The sequence below is a fragment of the Rhododendron vialii genome, chromosome 2a (genome assembly GCF_030253575.1).
Source record: "Rhododendron vialii isolate Sample 1 chromosome 2a, ASM3025357v1".
Taxonomy (NCBI): Eukaryota; Viridiplantae; Streptophyta; class Magnoliopsida; order Ericales; family Ericaceae; genus Rhododendron; species Rhododendron vialii.
In genome coordinates, this window is record NC_080558.1 from 25,881,792 (window position 1) to 25,899,264 (window position 17,473).

Below are 17,473 nucleotides of genomic sequence, written 5' to 3' on the forward strand. Positions count from 1 at the left end.
AAGGACAAAATCTTGCTTGGAAAATATGAGAAACCCATACCAGTTATCGCTTTCTTTGATACTGGTGCAGCAGCCTCCATTCTCAACCCAGCAATCCTCCCCAGGTCCTATTGGCAATCGTGTTTCAGACCTTTTATAGCAGCCAGTGGAGAAACTTTTGTCATCACTCTGATCAGTAAGCCTATTACCATCCAACTTTTCCCCGGGTACACCATAAAATACCAAGTCTTTGGTTCTGATCTCCCAGGAAAAGATTTATTGGTTGGCTTTGATATTCTCCAAAATCTCAGAAAAAAACTACCTGTTACCCTGGACTACCCAACCAAATCTTTTTTCCTCAGAAAATTTCTCCTCCATCAAAGAAGCCATAATCCAAACTTCTTGTGCTGAATCCCATTCTTAGTTCCTCACCAAATGCTCCAACCCACTCTGGAAAAATGCAGATTTCTTCATTTCTCTTCCCTTTAAGAAAAATGAAGACATCAACCCCACCAAAGCTACCCATCATGGAATGAACCCAGAACATTACCAGCTAGCTATTCAAGAGCTCCAGCAACTCCAGTCAGAAGGTTTGATTGAGCCCACAACCTCTCAGTGGGCATGTGAAGCCTTTTATGTGAACAAAAGGACCGAGCAGATAAGAGGAAAGCTTTGCCTGGTTATCAACTACTACCAGCCACCTCTCAGTGGGCATGTGAAGCATTTTATGTGAACAAAAGGACCGAGCAGATAAGAGGAAAGCTTTGCCTGGTTATCAACTACTACCAGCCTCTTAATCATTTTTTGCAGGATAACAAATTCCATTTTCCTCGGAGAAGTGTTCTTTTTGCAAACTTGCCTAAAGCTCAAATTTTCTCCAAATTTGACTTGAAAGCAGGTTTCTAGCAGCTGGGAATCCATCCAGATGATTGTCCCAAAACTGGTTTTTGCATGCCAGATCACCATTTTCAGTGGTCAGTCATGCCTTTTGGGTTGAAAACAACTCCATCTTTATTTCAAAAGGCCATGATTCGGATATTTGCTTCCATCTTATCCTCAGCACTTATCTACATTGATGATATCCTACATTTTTCCCCAAATATAGAGTCTCATGCTGTTCTATTACAAATTTTTCATTCCCTAGTCCAAACCCATGGTATCATGCTCTCAGAAAAAAAATGATTCTTGCTCAACCCGAAATTGATTTTTTAGGGATGCATATCTCTAAAGGTTAATATGCCCTTCAACCTCATATAGCCTCCCAACTTGACCATTTTCCAGATGAAAATCTTACAGTCAAACAAGTTCAACAGTTCCTTGGAATTGTTAACTATATGGCTGATTTCATTTCCAACCTTGCCCAATACCGTACTCCTCTCTCAGCTCTAATAAAGAAAACCCCTCCTCCTTGGTCAGCCCTTTGTACCAAAGCTATCAAAGACCTCAAAGCCATAGCCAAAACTCTTCCTCCATTAACCATACCTTCGGATGGAAAAAGAGTCCTTCAGACAGATGCCTCTGATCTATATTGGGGAGCAGTTCTTTTGGAAGAAAATTCAGATCAAAAGCGCAGAATTTGTCGATACAAGAGTGGTGCTTTCTCTCCAACAGAACTTCATTACCACTCTACTCACAAAAAAATTCTGGCAATTAAAAGGGGCATTGAGAAGTTTGAATTTCATCTAATTGGTCATCATTTTCTAATTGAAACTGATATGATGAGTTTTCCCAGCATGCTCAACTTCAAATAGAAGCACCTTCCAAAGGCACAGTTACTCAGATGAGCAAATTGGTTTTCCAATTGGAGTTTTGATGCTGTTCACGTAAAAGGAAAAACAAATGTCCTCCCTGATTTTCTGTCAAGGCTCAAAAAAGAAATCAACCAATTTTAAAAAACAAAACCACATTCCTTTGTTCTTGGATGTTATCCAATGATTTCCTGTTTTCACCTAGTTAATCTTCCTGTCCATCTTCAGTGTCAAATTTTGGAGTTAACTCTTCTTTCCAAGTATGTCCAAATGTGTAAAAACCTTAAACATCTCTGTATTTTCAAGTATGGTCTTGATGAAGGTCCCATAAAAGGTTTACCTTTCCATCCTGTCTATCCCTTTCTCACCCAGTTTGAAGTGTCTTACCATAATGTCTTTTATTTCAAAAAAGAAGCCTATCTCCTCTTATGCTATTTAGTCGATGTGTATACTATAAGTGTCTGTTTTAATAAATCAACAGTCTTGCTTTATCTGGCTCATGCGGCGTTCAATCAAGTCCATCCTCCAGAAGATTTCTTTTTGAAATTTCTTTTGCTCTTTGGAAGCATATCCTACTGGCAACAGAAGATCAGAGAAATTCCCAACAGTGCAGGCGGAGATCTCCAATTTGTTTTTTGGACAAGTCGCAACAATAGGAGTCATCCCAATTCAGACGGTTCTATCACTTGGCAGAAGGAGTATCACACTATATTTCTCTCTGCATATCAAGAATCACAGAACATCCAGAGCGACAGTGGTAATTATCTTGTCATGACCCAAACACTGTGTTTTCTCAATGGATTGACACCTGTAGAAGTCCCCTCATCTATCCTCCATTATGAATCTGCAAATTGGAAATTCAATGATACTTATCCGGAAGAATGGCGCCAAAATATCCGCTATCTTTTGGAACAACATTACTTGACTGACAAAACTGAAGACTATTCTAAACGCAGTGGTTCAGATAATCCCGAATAATCCCTGTGTTCAAGCCAGCCGTCTCTTTTGTATGGTGCCCTCTTTCCCTTTCCAAGAGAGGGTAATATTATTGGAGTTTACTGTTGTACTATTGTAAAAAGTATTAATAGGTGTGATGTGTAACGTAGTAAATGTAACGGTCTTTTCAGAAGGGGTGAAAGTCTTATGAATAGTAAAAACCAATAATATGTGTGTAGCATAGTACAAACCAATGATATGGTTTGTTTAGACTTTTAGTATGGAAGTAGGAGTAATAAAGATAGGATGACCTTTGTACTTGATGTATTAATTACCTAATAGAAGTTAGAATGTAAGCAATGATGTAAGTATCAGTGTCTGTATTCCCCTCCTTACGCCTATAAAAGGAGGGTTCTGCTTATTGTAAAAACCAAGCTAATGAAGTTAATGTTTTTCTAATATATCCTGTGTGTTGTATTTTCTCTCTTTCTTTTGATCCTAACCTACTTTGTGTTTGTACCACTTTGTTTCTGCAAATTAAAGTTTTGTGAATAGTATAAACCAATAATATGTGTGTAGCATAGTAAAAACCAATGATATGGTTTGTTTAGACTTTTAGTATGGAAGTAGGAGTAATAAAGATAGGATGACCTTTGTACTTGATGTATTAATTACCTGATAGAAGTTAGAATGTAAGCAATGATGTAAGTATCAGTGTCTGTATTCCCCTCCTTACGCCTATAAAAGGAGGGTTCTGCCTATTGTAAAAACCAAGCTAATGAAGTCAATGTTTTTCTAATATATCCTGTGTGTTGTATTTTCTCTCTTTCTTTTGATCCTAACCTACTTTGTGTTTGTACCACTTTGTTTCTGCAAATTAAAGTTTTGTGAATAGTATAAACCAATAATATGTGTGTAGCATAGTAAAAACCAATGATATGGTTTGTTTAGACTTTTAGTATGGATGTAGGAGTAATAAAGATAGGATGGCCTTTGTACTTGATGTATTAATTACTTGATAGAAGTTAGAACGTAAGCAATGATGTAAGTATCAGTGTCTGTATTCCCCTCCTTCCGCCAATAAAAGGAGGGTTTTGCCTATTGTAAAAACCAAGCTAATGAAGTCAGTGTTTTTCTAATGTATCATGTGTCTTGTATTTACTCTCTTTCTTTTGATCATAACCTACTTTGTGTTTGTACCCATTTTGTGTCTGCAAATTTGGTATTAGAGCTAATGTTGTTCATTCTAGCGTAAACTCTTCTTCTGGGAACTTCTTTTCTAAAACTACGTCAAATCTTTTCTAAAAAGAAAAATTGAAGCGTATGCTCTGAGGTTGCCCTTTAAAGGATCCTCTACATTAAAAACTTCATTAACTATTTTGATTAAAGAATTTTGTATCAGTGCATTAAAAGTACCTTGAGACTTTTGGCTTTTGAGCGGCGTGTCTCGGTTTATCTATCATTGTATACAGAATTTTATTAATCAAAATTAGTTAAATGATTTTACATTGAAAAAGAAAAGATTTGTTATATGAGGAAACAAAGAACCCAGACTTTTATCCATAAAAAATGAATCACTTGTTTTCCTCCTATTCCTCTGCTACCTACTCTTTAGTCCCTTCAAGATCATCCACCAGTAGAATTCCTCAACCTCTTCTTCTTCTAATCTTGAGTACTTGTATGAGTTTGAATATCTACCTGATAATATAGTAAGGTTCCCCTTACTAATCTTCCTTCCCTAAACCCATATAATGCCTTTGTCAGACCACAAACCTCTGTAAAAAAGACTGTCACCCAACTCTTCTCCACAAAACGACCAACCTCTGTAAAAGAATATGTCCAAGCCTCCAAGTTTGATCAATGCTTCATTGCAGCTACAGAAGCTGAACAACTTTTACCCTTGGAAATCCTAATTGATTTGCCTCGCCTTTGGCAACAACAAGGGCTTACTCATCTTCACTTTGGAGCAATCAGATTGGCTGTCACTTTCCATGGCAGAAAAGGTTTACCTGTTACTTCCAGACTTGCTCTGGTAGATACCAGGTTCATACAGTATCAACACGCATGCATTGCTACAGTCCAAACCACGTTAAATGCTGCAATTGTGATATTTACCTTTTACCCCATTTTCAACATGCCACTGGTAGATCTTCATTTGATATCAGCCTTGAAGGTCCAAGTTCAAATTGGTGGTGCCTCCCAAATTTCCACCACATATGTAGCAACCCTTCACTACCAAATGGCCTATCGCCTTCCAAACCATGCTTTTGACATGTCATTACCTTCCTCCACAAATGAAGCCCTTTTCCTAACTTTCAATGCACCTCACCAAGCTTCTTGTGTCCAAGTTCCACGACAGATTTCCCGACTTGAGCTTTTCAAGCTTCTCCTAGGGTCTTGGGTTACAGCTTATGAGAAAACCAACAAAACCCCATCCTAGTTCAATCCTCAAATCCAACTTTCATCCCAAAACCTGATGGTACAGTAGAGATTTCATTTCCAAAAGAAGTCTATGCCTCATCTTCTACCCATCTTGTTGTTTTTCCCTCGAGAACTGACATGTTTGTAGATGGTTCTCGACCTGGCCCCCCAATAAAATATTTTCAACCCAGCGGCCTTTCAGTCTTCTCTTTCAAAAATCCAGAAACAGGTCATTGTTATTTTGATGCATGTGACTGTGCTGAGTGTCTAGAAGACAATCTTCTAGAGGCTGAAGAAGACTTTGAAAAACTATGTCCCTTATGTCCTCGTCACCACCCACTCCTTGTAAATCTCCACCTCTTTCTCAACCTCCATATGATGATGGCTCTTCGAGTCAACCAAGTGGGTGTTTTATGTTCACCTCATCTCCTTCCTGGACTGAAGCAGATTTCCCTCCTCTGGAATTTCATAATTCTCAAGAAAGAACGACCCACCGTCAAAAAATCCAGATCCTACTACCATTCTTCCTGAAGGTAGCACCAAAGCAGTGTCAGCAGCAGAAGCAACAATAAATTGGCAGTCTGCAAATTCTCTAGCTCAAATAAAATTCTTCAGAGAATTGCTAACTCTCAGCAAAATTTGGAGAATATTGTCCATAAGAAGTTATCATCTTTAGAACTTCTTATCCGTCATTTGCAGCAAAAAATTCAAAATATTCACCAGGAACTTCTCCAGATGGCATATGCAAACCAAGCATGTTCAGCAGCTTTTTACCACAAGGATGCTGAAATGAAGAATTTAAAAAAACAGCTTCATTCACTTCAAGCTCAGCAGTATTCTTAGCAAAAAAGCCCATTTGACATGTTCACATCTTCCTCTCAACAAAGTTTATTTGGTTATCCTCAAATGTCTCAACCCTTTCCTATAAACCCTACCTTAGAATTTGGTGAGTCAAGCTCCATCTTTGGAAGCTCATGAACTTTCCTTCCTCCACCAAAAAGACCATCTCCACCAAAACTTCCTTTTCCAAAGCCCCAGATAAAGCCTATCCAACCTCCAACAGTTCCGTCTCCACCATCTACCTCTACTCCAGCTACCTCCACTCTTTATAAACCAGCTAATCTAAATTCAAAGTCACCTTAGTTAATGGTTCAGCCAACTTCTAGCCCTTCCAAAAATCTAATTTCCACTCTCCTACATACCTTAGCCACTATACCAAAAATCTCCTCACCTAAACCAACCATTGAGTTTAATTCGGATTCTGAATCTACTCACACTATTCCCATTCTTCATGTTTTCATGATGAAACTAGATCTTCCAGAAGAACATGTTGAAGATCCTATTATTGAAGAAGGTCCTGAGTTTGATACACCTCCACCTCCAGAAATCCCAACCTTTGATTCCTTCTCACATTCCAATATCCATACCCAAGGTTTCTCCTTTGATAACATTCCCCCATCAAAGTGGCTGGATAAGCTTTATGAGATTCATGCTTGATGCATTGCTGCTATGCTCTCTACCAATGCTACATTGAGTATTGTTATTACTAAGTGTACAACAAAATTCCTTGGCCGTGTTCGTCAATGGTACTTGGCTCTTGGTGAATACCGACTGTTGCAGCTTAAACAATTGACAACCCTTGATCAATTCATCTCAGTCCTGCATACTGAGTTTCTTGGTGACCACAACAATACAAAAGAGTTTGTTCGAAAAGAATATCTCAGCATGAAGTGTTGTTCATTCAAAAGGAAAGATCTCGAGATTCATTATGACCGTATGTCTCAGAGATTTTATTTTCTCGACGGCATGGATGATGTCAACCTCAAGCAAGCTTTTCTCAATTCCCATCCTGAACCATTGGGAAATGAGACAACAAGGTTACTTCAAACAAAAGGATTGACGCTGAATGCAATGTCTCTGGGTGGTATTTACCAACACTCTTTGATTGCCTTAGAAAAGCTGTGCAATTACCAGAAATTCCTCAGAACTCTTGAAGAACAGGGAAAACTTCTTGGCAAAGCATGTGACCGAACAGATCTCTCTATAAAGTGCAAAGACAAGAAGTGCACTTGCCAGCCTTCATATCGGAAGTCCAAACACTTTCAGAAATGGAAGTTCCAGTCTCCTGGCAAGTTTCAAAAGTTTTCAAAATCTGACAAATTCTCACGCTGGAAAAAATGGAAATTTTTCAAGAAGAAAAAGTTCAGAGGGTAGCGAAAGTCTGATCGCTACTACATATGCAGAAAGAAAGGGCACTATGCAAAATAGTGTCCAAATAAAGCAGCAAAAGACAAGATGGTGAATTCTTTGGCTCTCATTGCTGATAATCTTGAAGATGCCGATGTTGAATCACTATTTTCCATTGATGATGAAGCAACAGTTGAAGCAGTCCTAGCATTCACCTTTTCTGATTCAGATGATTCATCAGAATCAGATGACTCTTCTGATGATTCTGACTCATTTCCCTATGAAATCCAAACATTTGAGTTCTCCAACATCATGTTGGCTCAACCTTTAGCCAAGGTCAAAATCTTACTTGAAAAATATGGGAAACCCATACCAGTTATCGCTTACTTTTGATACTGGTGCAGCAGCCTCCATTCTCAACCCAGCAATCCTCCCCATGTCCTATTGGCAATCGTGTTTCAGACCTTTTACAACAGCCAATGGAGAAACTTTTGTTATCACTCTGATTAGTAAGCCTATTACCATCCAACTTTTCCCCGGATACCCCATAAAATACCAAGTCTATGGTTCTGATCTCCCAGGAAAAGATTTATTGTTAGGCTTTGATATTCTCCAAAATCTCAGCAAAGTCTCCTGGCTCAAAAAAGGCTTGAAATACAAAAACTACCTGTTACCCTGGACCACCCAATCAAATCTCTTTTCCATAGAAAATTTGTCTTCCATTAAAGAAGCCATAATCCAAACTTCTTGTGTTGAATCCCATTCTCAGTTCCTCACCAAATGCTCCAATCCACTCTGGAAAGATCCACATTTCTTCATTTTTCATCCCTTTAAGAAAAATGAAGACATCAACCCCACCAAAGCTACCCATCATGGATTGAACCCAGAACATTACCAGCTTGCTTTTTAAGAGCTCTAGCAACTCCAGTTAAAAGGTCTGATTGAGCCCACAACCTCTCAGTGGGCATGTGAAGCATTTTTTGTAAATAAAAGGACAGAGCAGATAAGAGGAAAGCTTCGCCTAGTTTTCAATTACCAACCTCTGAATCATTTTCTGCAGGATAACAAATTCTCTCTTCCTCAAAGAAGTGTTCTTTTTGCAAACTTGCCTAAAGCTCAAATTTTCTCAAAGTTTGACTTGAAAGCAGGTTTCTGGCAGCTGGGCATCCATACAGATGATCGTCCCAAAACTGGTTTTTGCATTCCAGATCACCATTTTCAGTGGTCAGTCATGCCTTTTGGGTTGAAAACAGCTCCATCTTTATTTCAAAAGGCCATGATTAGAATATTTGCTCCCATTCTATCCTCAGCCCTCGTCTATATTGATGATATCCTACTCTTTTCCCTAGATATAGAGTCTCATGCTATTCTACTACAAATTTTTCATTCCCTAGTCCAAACCCATGGTATCATGCTCTCAGAGAAAAAAATGTTTCTTGCTCAACCCGAAATTGAGTTTTTAGGGATGCATATCTCTAAAGGTCAATATGCCCACCAACCTCATATAGCCTCCCAACTTGACTATTTTCCAGATGAAAATCTCACAGTCAAACAAGTTCAAAAGTTCCTTGGAATTGTTAACTATATTGCTAATTTCATTCCCAACCTTTCCCAATACCGTACTCCCCTCTCAGCTCTACTAAAGAAAATCCCTCCTCCTTGGACAGCCCTTTGTACCAAAGCTGTAAAAGACCTCAAAGCTATAGCTAAAACTCTTCCTCCATTAACCATACCTTCAGATAGAAAGTGAGTCCTTTAAACAGATGCCTCTGATCTATATTGGGGAGCAGTTCTTGTGGAAAAAAATTCAGATCAAAAGCGCAGAATTTATGGATACAAGAGTGATGCATTCTCTCCAGCAGAACTTCATTACCAATCTACTTACAAAGAAATTCTGGCAATTAAAAGGAGCATTGAGAAGTTTGAATTTCATCTAATTGGTCATCATTTTCTAATTGAGACTGATATGATGAGTTTCCCCAGCATGCTCAAGTTCAAACAGAAGCACCTTCTAAAGGCACAGTTACTCAGATGGGCAAATTGGTTTTCCAATTGGAGTTTTGATGTTGTTCACATAAATGGAAAAACAAATGTCCTCCCTGATTTTCTATCAAGGCTCAAAAAAGAAATCAACCAATTTTCAAAAACAAAACCACATCCCTTTGTTCTTGGTTGTTTTCCAATGATTTCCTATTTCCACCCAGTTAATCTTCCTGTCCACCTTCAGTGTCAAATTTTGGAGTTAACCCTTCTTTTCAGGTGTGTCCAAATGTGTCAAAACCTTCAACATCTCTGTATTTTCAAGTATGGTCTTGATGAAGGTCCCATAAAAGGTTTACCTTTCCACCCTGCCTATCCCTTTCTCACCCAGTTTGAAGTGTCTTACCACAATGTCTTTTATTTCAAAAAAAAAGTCTATCTCCTTTTATAGTATTTAGTCGATGTGTATACTATAAGTGTCTGTTTTAATAAATCAGTAGTCTTGGTTTATCTGGCTTATGCAGCGTTCAATCAAGTCCATCCTCCAGAAGAATTCTTTTTGAAATTTCTTTTGCTCTTCGGAAGCATATCCTACTGGCAATAGAAGATCAGACAAATCCCCAATAGTGCAGGCAGAGATCTCCAATTTGCTTTTTGGACAAGTCGCAACAATAGGAGTCATCCCAATTCAGACGCTTCTATCACTTGGCAGCAGGAGTATCACACTATATTTCTCTCTGCATATCAAGAATCGCAGACCATCCAGAGCGACAGTGGAAATTATCTTGTCATGACTCAAACACTGTGTTCCCTCAATGGATTGACACCTGTAGAAGTCCCCTCATCTTTCCTCCATTATGAATCTGCAAATTAGAAATTCAATGATACTTATCCGGAAGAATGGCGCCAAAATATCTGCTATCTTTTAGAACAATATTACTTGACTGACAGAACTGAAGACTATTCTGGAAGCAGTGGTTCAGACAATCCCGAATTACATCCCTGTGTTCAAGCTAGCCGTCTCTTTTGTATGGTGCCCTCTTTCCCTTTCCAAGAGAGGGTAATATTATTGGAGTTTACTGTTGTACTATTGTAAAAAGTATTAATAGGTGTGATGTGTAACGTAGTAAATGTAACGGTCTTTTAAGAAGGGGTGAAAGTCTTGTGAATAATAAAAACCAATAATATGTGCGTAGCATAGTAAAAACCAATGATATGGTTTGTTTAGACTTTTAGTATGGACATAGGAGTAATAAAGATAGGATGACCTTTGTATTTGATGTATTAATTGCCTGATAGAAGTTAGAACGTAAGCAATGATGTAAGTATCAGTGTTTGTATTCCCCTCCTTACTCCTATAAAAGGAGGGTTCTGCCAATTGTAAAAACCAAGCTAATGAAGTCAGTGTTTTTCTAATATATCATGTGTCTTGTATTTACTCTATTTCTTTTGATCCTAACCTACTTTGTGTTTGTACCCATTTCGTGTCTACAAATTTATTATTGGAGTTTACTGTTGTACTATTGTAAAAAGTATTAATAGGTGTGATGTGTAACATATTAAATGTAACGGTCTTTTCAGAAAGGGTGAAAGTCTTGTGAATAGTAAAAACCAATAATATGTGTGTAGCATAGTAAAAATCAATGATATGGTTTGTTTAAACTTTTAGTATGGACGTATGAGTATTAAAGAGAGGATGACCTTTGTACTTGATGTATTAATTACCAAATAGAAGTTAGAACGTAAGCAATGATGTAAGTATCAGTGTCTGTATTCCCCTCCTTACGCCTATCAAAGGAGGGTTCTGCCAATTGTAAAAACCAAGCTAATGAAGTCAGTGTTTTTCTAATATCTCATGTGTCTTGTATTTACTCTCTTTCTTTTGATCCTAACCTACTTTGTGTTTGTACCCACTTCGTGTCTGCAAATCTCCAGATGGCATATGGAAACCAAGTATTTTCAGCAGCTTTTTACCACAAGGATGCTGAACTGAAGCATTTAAAAAATCAGCTTCATTCATTCAAGCTCAGCAGTATTCTCAGCAAAAAAGCCTATTTGACATGTTCACATCTTCTTCTTAACAAAGTTTGTTTGGGTATCGTCAAATGTCTCAACCCTTACCTATAAACCCTACCTTAGAATTTAGTGAGTCAAGCTCCATCTTTTGGAAGCTCATGAACTTTCCTTCCTTCACCAAAAAGACCATCTCCACCAAAACTTCCTTTTCCAAAGCCCCAGATAAAGCCTATCCAACCTCGAACATTTCCGTCTCCACCATCTACCTCTACTTCTACCTCTACTCCAACTACCTCCACTCCTTCTAAACCAGCCGATCCAAATTCAAAGTCACCTCAGTTAATGGTTCAGTCAACTTCTAGCCCTTCCAAAAATCCAATTTTCACTCTCCTACATACCTTAGCCACTATGCATATCTATGTGCCTGCACCCAAGCAATGTTATCAAAGCTCAAACAAATTTCCTTTCCCTAAACCATGACCTCCATGCTCACCATTGTAGTTTCGTATTGGTCGACTTAACTTTATCTCAACATCATGCAAGTACCGTGAGCAAAATGTCAAGCATTGTTCTGTCAAATAACCTTCTGCAATGGAACCCTCTGGATGGCTCATATTACACATGTACTTCTTGAGTGTTAGCAAATACCTACGATTAACATAAATTTTTAATTAGTGTTGGAAGTTTATATCTATATTTTTGTCATAAATATGTCAACTAGTAGTCTAGTAGTATATACATACCTCTCAACGGGGTATATCCATCGATAATATACGGGTCCTGCGACACTTGCTTGTTCCGCTAAATGAATGGGTAAATGCTCCATTATATGAAAAAATGAAGGTGGAAAAATCTTTTTGAGACGGCAAAGAGTCAATGCAATTTACTTTTTAAGATCCTCAAAGTCATTTGGATCCATTACTTTGGAGCATAACCATCTATAAAAAGTGCTCAACTCAATTAAGGCTTCACAAACATGTCTAGGCAATGCCCTCCTCGCAGCCAATGGCAATAGTTGTTGCATAAGAATATGACAATCACGGCTCTTCAACCCTGAAATAGTTGTGTCTTTGAGGTTTACACGGCGTGAAATATTGAAGGAGTAGCCGTCAGGGACTTTAACATTTTTCAACACTTTGCAAAATATATGTTTATGTTCTTTACTCTTTGTGAAAGAAGCAGGGGGTAGAAAGACTGTCCCACCAGGTCGTTTGTAGAGACCTGTATTTTTTAGGCCGTATTTTTTTTTTCTTTTGCAATAGTACGACTTGTCAAGATAGACGGTGTGGATTTACGGTGTGACGTGTTCGTGAAAGGATATAAGGATATGATTAGGTGAGAGGTGCATGTGTGCGTTTGTGAAGTGAGCATGGGATAATTTTTCCCATCTTTTCCTCTCTTTTATTTCCCAGGAGATATTCTCTCCTTTATTTTCTCCTCTCTCTCGGCCGACACTCTCTCTCTCTAGCTCTCACCTCTCCTTCATCTTCTCTCCTCAATTTCACCTCCATGGAGTATGATTCCAAACAATTTCCGAGAATTAAAGTTGTTCTACGGAACGAGGGCTATCTATCCATCCAAGAAAAATTACGATCGGATCACGTAGGAGTTTCGGTTTCGCTCGGATCTTTGGGGTTTTGCTCAAAACCCATGAGGTTGGGATTTCTTACTCTTGTTATGTGTTTATACGGTGTTTATGTACCTAGATCGTATCTTGCTTCGTTGTTTAAGCTTGTTCCTTCCATTTCTGAAAATCAGCAGAACAGGGCCTGTGTTTTTGGGGTTTACGCATTCTTAAGCTCAGATTTGAATTTTGGTTCCTTCGTATGAAATAGAGTAGACTTAGAGCCGGTTCTAATGCCGCTGGAATCATACGAAACCGTTGAGAATTGAATTGATAGTGATTTTTAGAAAACTGGTCTGCAATCTGTCTCGTGTTCTGGATTTCAGCCCACTTCGAATGGCCATAACTTCCTCGTCCGATGTCCGTTTCATGCAAACTTTATATCGATTCGAAGGTCTTGAAGTCAGCTTTCATTTGCCACTAGAATCGTCTTAAAACTCTTAGTACACAGAAAGTTATGTTCGTTTGAGTGGAGGTGTGTCAATCTGTCATGCTGCGCGACAGATTTGTGTAGCCTGGGAAAACCCCTGTTTAACCACCCTTTGAGGGCAGATTTGACAAGGGTTTCTTCGTGACTTTTAAGCTTCATTCAATCGCGCAGCTATTGGGACCGGAATCACTCAAAAATATTAAGAACTCGATTTATAGTAATTTTTAGAAGATTGAACGAAAATCTGAAAATCTGGGCAGGGCATCGGGCTGCGTTTTCTTTTTATTGTTTGTTATGGTTAAATGATGCTATTGGTTATGGGTCCTTGTGGGTTTTAAAGATTAGTAAGTTGGTGATAATTTGGCGTTGGAATCATTAAAAAATATTGAGTATGCAATTTTTAATGATGTTGTATAATCGTTTTAACTCGATAATGGGTGTGAGATTGATTATGGATGGATTGTGCATAATGAAGGATGTTTATGGACCTATGATTCGAGTGTTACGGCTACGTGTGACATCGAACTTTGTATGTATCATGGTGTGGCATGTCATAGCATATGGACAATGGATGGAGTCGTATCCAACTTCGGATGTCGACGAAGGTTACGGGGCCTAACACCGCCCGGAATTCACGTCAATATGGACGGAGCCCGGTTCACCTCATTGGTGGGACTTTGGCGAGGGTTACGGGGCCCAACACCGCCCGGAATTCACGTCAATATGGACGGAGCCCGGTTCACCTCATTGGTGGGACCTTGGCGAGGGTTACGGGGCCCAACACCGCCCGGAATTCACGTCAATATGGACGGAGCCCGGTTCACCTTCTTGGTGGGACCTTGGCGGGGGTTACGGGGCCCAACATTGCCCGGTGCATTGCTTTGCATCACATATCACGCATTGTTGATTGGTTGAGCTAGACTTATGACCTGTGTTGCTTGAGAAATGAAAAGAGAGATAAAGTTGTTAATCTAATGTTTGGCTTGTCGTTCGACTTTGAACCGTATCTTGGATTACTATTCTTCCTCACTGAGTCTCTTGTTCGGTACAAATCAAGAAAACTAGTTCTTGTTGCATGGAGTGGCTAATACTTGAGAAATGAAAGATAAATCAATTATGTTAAAAAAAAAAAGGAAATCCAATGATATGTTTGTGTTGTTCTGCTGATAGATATACTCATTGTTATTATCGTCTTGGGGTTCGTTGTACATATATAATGTTGCTCACCTACCCCTGTTGGTGCATGATCATCACATATTCGTATAGATCGAGGCAAAATGGAGTAATTGCGTAGCGATGGACAAGTGACGGTTGAGGATAAGTTGTGGTCTAATTAGGATAATTCGAGTTGGTTTATGCTTCTAGTTTGACGTATGAGCTGTTAGGAATACCTTTATGAAATTATGATCCCCTGGTTGTAGTATGCTCGTTTGTGATGGAAAACTCACGTTTCTTTGTGGTATCTCGTCGCATCACTCAGTCTAGGTGTATGATTCATCACATTTTCATATAGCTTGCGTATAGATTTTCCTACTGGGCTAGTGTAGCTCACCCTATCATTTTCAGGTACGATTCAAGGAAGTTGACATGGAGTACATGTTGTGCACTTGTGACCAAACCTTTAAAAAGGTATTCAAGAAGGATTTCATAGCACAAGATCTGAAATAGCATTTTTTTTGGAAAGATAGTATTTGTAAATTGTAATAATATTTATCTAGGATATTGGTATTTTGATGATTTAGGGCCTTCGAGTTGGAATGTAATATTTGAATTTTATTTGAGAACAGTGAACAAAAAGATCTTTTGGGGTATTATTTGTATTACAGCAAGGACTTTATTTATTAAAAGTGTTTATTATTTATGTTGAAAATCGAGAGCGTGACATCGTTGTTGAGGATGGAGTGTCGTGCGTATACGCGTGACCTTTAGGTCTTGTCGAGCCTTTAGATTGTCCTTTGTTTTCCCCAAAATATTGAGTAGTGTCCCAAGTATATTATCCAAGACATTCTTCTTAGTATGCAACAGGTCAATATTGTGGCGAATCAAAATATCCACCCAATACTCTAAGTCAAAAAATATACTTCTCTTTTTCCAATTATGTTCTACTCCTTGTTCCATAATGTTGGCACTTATTCCATCATTAGCATGTACTCGTCTCTTTTTAGGCGCAGTTATCCCCCTTTCTTCACCCTTCCTAAAATTATTCTGAATGAATTGAACTTGTTTAAAAATATCAGCACCTGACAAGTGAAGTGGCCTTGGTCTAGTTTCAATAGTTCCATCAAAAGATATGGCATCTTTTCGAAAGTTATGTCCTTGATCCAAGAAGTGTTTATGGCCCATATAGCAATACTTCCTAAAGTTCTTCAACCATAGAGATTGGGTTTCCACATTGCAAGAAGGACAAGCTAGTGCTCCTTTTGTGCTCCAACCAGATAGAATCGCTAACGCTAGAAAATCATTTATAGTTCCCATCAATGTTGTCGCTTGCATACGAAACATTTGTTCGGTTGATGCATCAAAAGTAAGCACACCTTCAATCCACAACTCTTTTAACTCCTCAATCAAAGGCTGCAAGTAGACATCAATATCATTTCCAGGACCATGAGGACCATCAATGAGCAAAGCCAGAATGAAAACGGTTGTTTCATGCACAACCACGGAGGCAAGTTATACGGCATCAACACGACTGGCCACGTGCTATGAGTAATGCTCATTGTTCTAAATGGGTTAAAACCATCAGCTACTAATCCTAATCTCACATTTCGAATGTCTTTCACAAATTCAAGGTGTTTTTCATCAAATGTTTTCCAAGCAGGTGTATCAGCAGGGTGCCTCCATTTACCATCATTGGTCTATCCCTCTGCATGCCATCTCATATGTTTTGATGTTTCCTCTGACATGAAAAGCTTTTGAAGCACTGGTTTTAAAGGAAAATGCCTTACTTGTTTCGCAGGAATTTGTGTCAGTTTGGCTGTTCCATCATTTGAAAAGACATTAGATTCTTTATATCGTGATGTTCCACATTTTTTGTAGTTGCGCAGCCCCTTTCTATCTTTCCAAAACAACATACAATCCTTGGGACATGCATCAATTTTTTCGTAACTAAAGCCTAAAGCCTCATTAAACTTCTTTGCTTCAGCAAATGACCTGGGCAAGGTTTCACGAACTGGAAACGCTTTTCTCAATAACTCAACTAGCATATCATATGAGGTATCAATCCAAACACCAAGCACTTTTATGTGCAACAAATGAGTTGTAAAAGAGAGAGCTGTAAATGTCTTACAATTGGGGTACAACTCACGTTGTGCATCTTCAAGCAGCTTAAAAAATTTCTTAGTCTCCTTATCGGGCCCTAACCCCATACTTTCAAGTCCTTCATTGTCTCTAATCCCACCATCTTGCCTTAGAACTCCAAATGCATCATGCACCATACCAATCATATCATCTTGAAAATAAGAGCTTTGATTTGCATCCGATTCATTTCTACTATATGAAGCTAAAGACTTTCCCTGAATTGTCCATCTCGTATAGTTAGTATTGAATCCATTTATAATTAGATGTTCTTTCACGCCACTTCTTGTCCCAAATATAAGGTTCACACATTTCTTGCAAGGACAATATATCTTTGAATCTGGATGCTTTTTATCATAAGCAAATTCTATAAACTTTTCCAACCCTTGTATATAGGTAGGGTCTAGCCTATTCCTTATATGAATCCAGCTCTTATCCATAGGAGTTAACTTAAAAAAACCTAAAATTAATATCGTGTCATAGTGTTGGTTATAACTCACAATAAGAATGAAACATGCATGAGAGAGATAAGAATACATTTTTTTGCAGCACAGAAAACATATTAGTCTTATAAAAATTACATAGTAATCTCACATCTAACCCCCTATCCCTATATGGGCGCCGTTTCCTGGTGGGGAAGCTTTGGGTGGTGTGGTGGGTGTTTTCCACAATGTTATCCTGATTGAAGGGTTCTTCTCTCTTTACAACGGCTTATTGCCCACTATTATGAGTGTGACTCCTTTAGGTGTAGTTTTCTACAAGCCGGGTGTATGATATATTAAAATCAGCTTATCTGCATTCACCTAAGGGAAGGAAAAGGATTCAGTACATGAAGGAATAGGGCCAGGAACTGAGTGC

At 38.6% G+C, this 17,473-nt stretch overlaps 1 protein-coding gene across 1 annotated transcript; it reads right to left on the minus strand.

The window, feature by feature from the left end:
* Window positions 1-15,492: 15,492 nt before the first annotated feature.
* LOC131317361 (uncharacterized) lies at window positions 15,493-17,055 on the minus strand. Its single transcript, XM_058346918.1, has 3 exons — window positions 16,267-17,055; window positions 15,562-15,892; window positions 15,493-15,515 (listed from the first exon to the last, which is right to left on the minus strand). The coding sequence occupies exons 1-3, from the start codon at window positions 17,053-17,055 to the stop codon at window positions 15,493-15,495; spliced, it is 1,143 nt and encodes a 380-aa protein (XP_058202901.1).
* Between the last annotated feature and the right edge of the window lie 418 nt (window positions 17,056-17,473).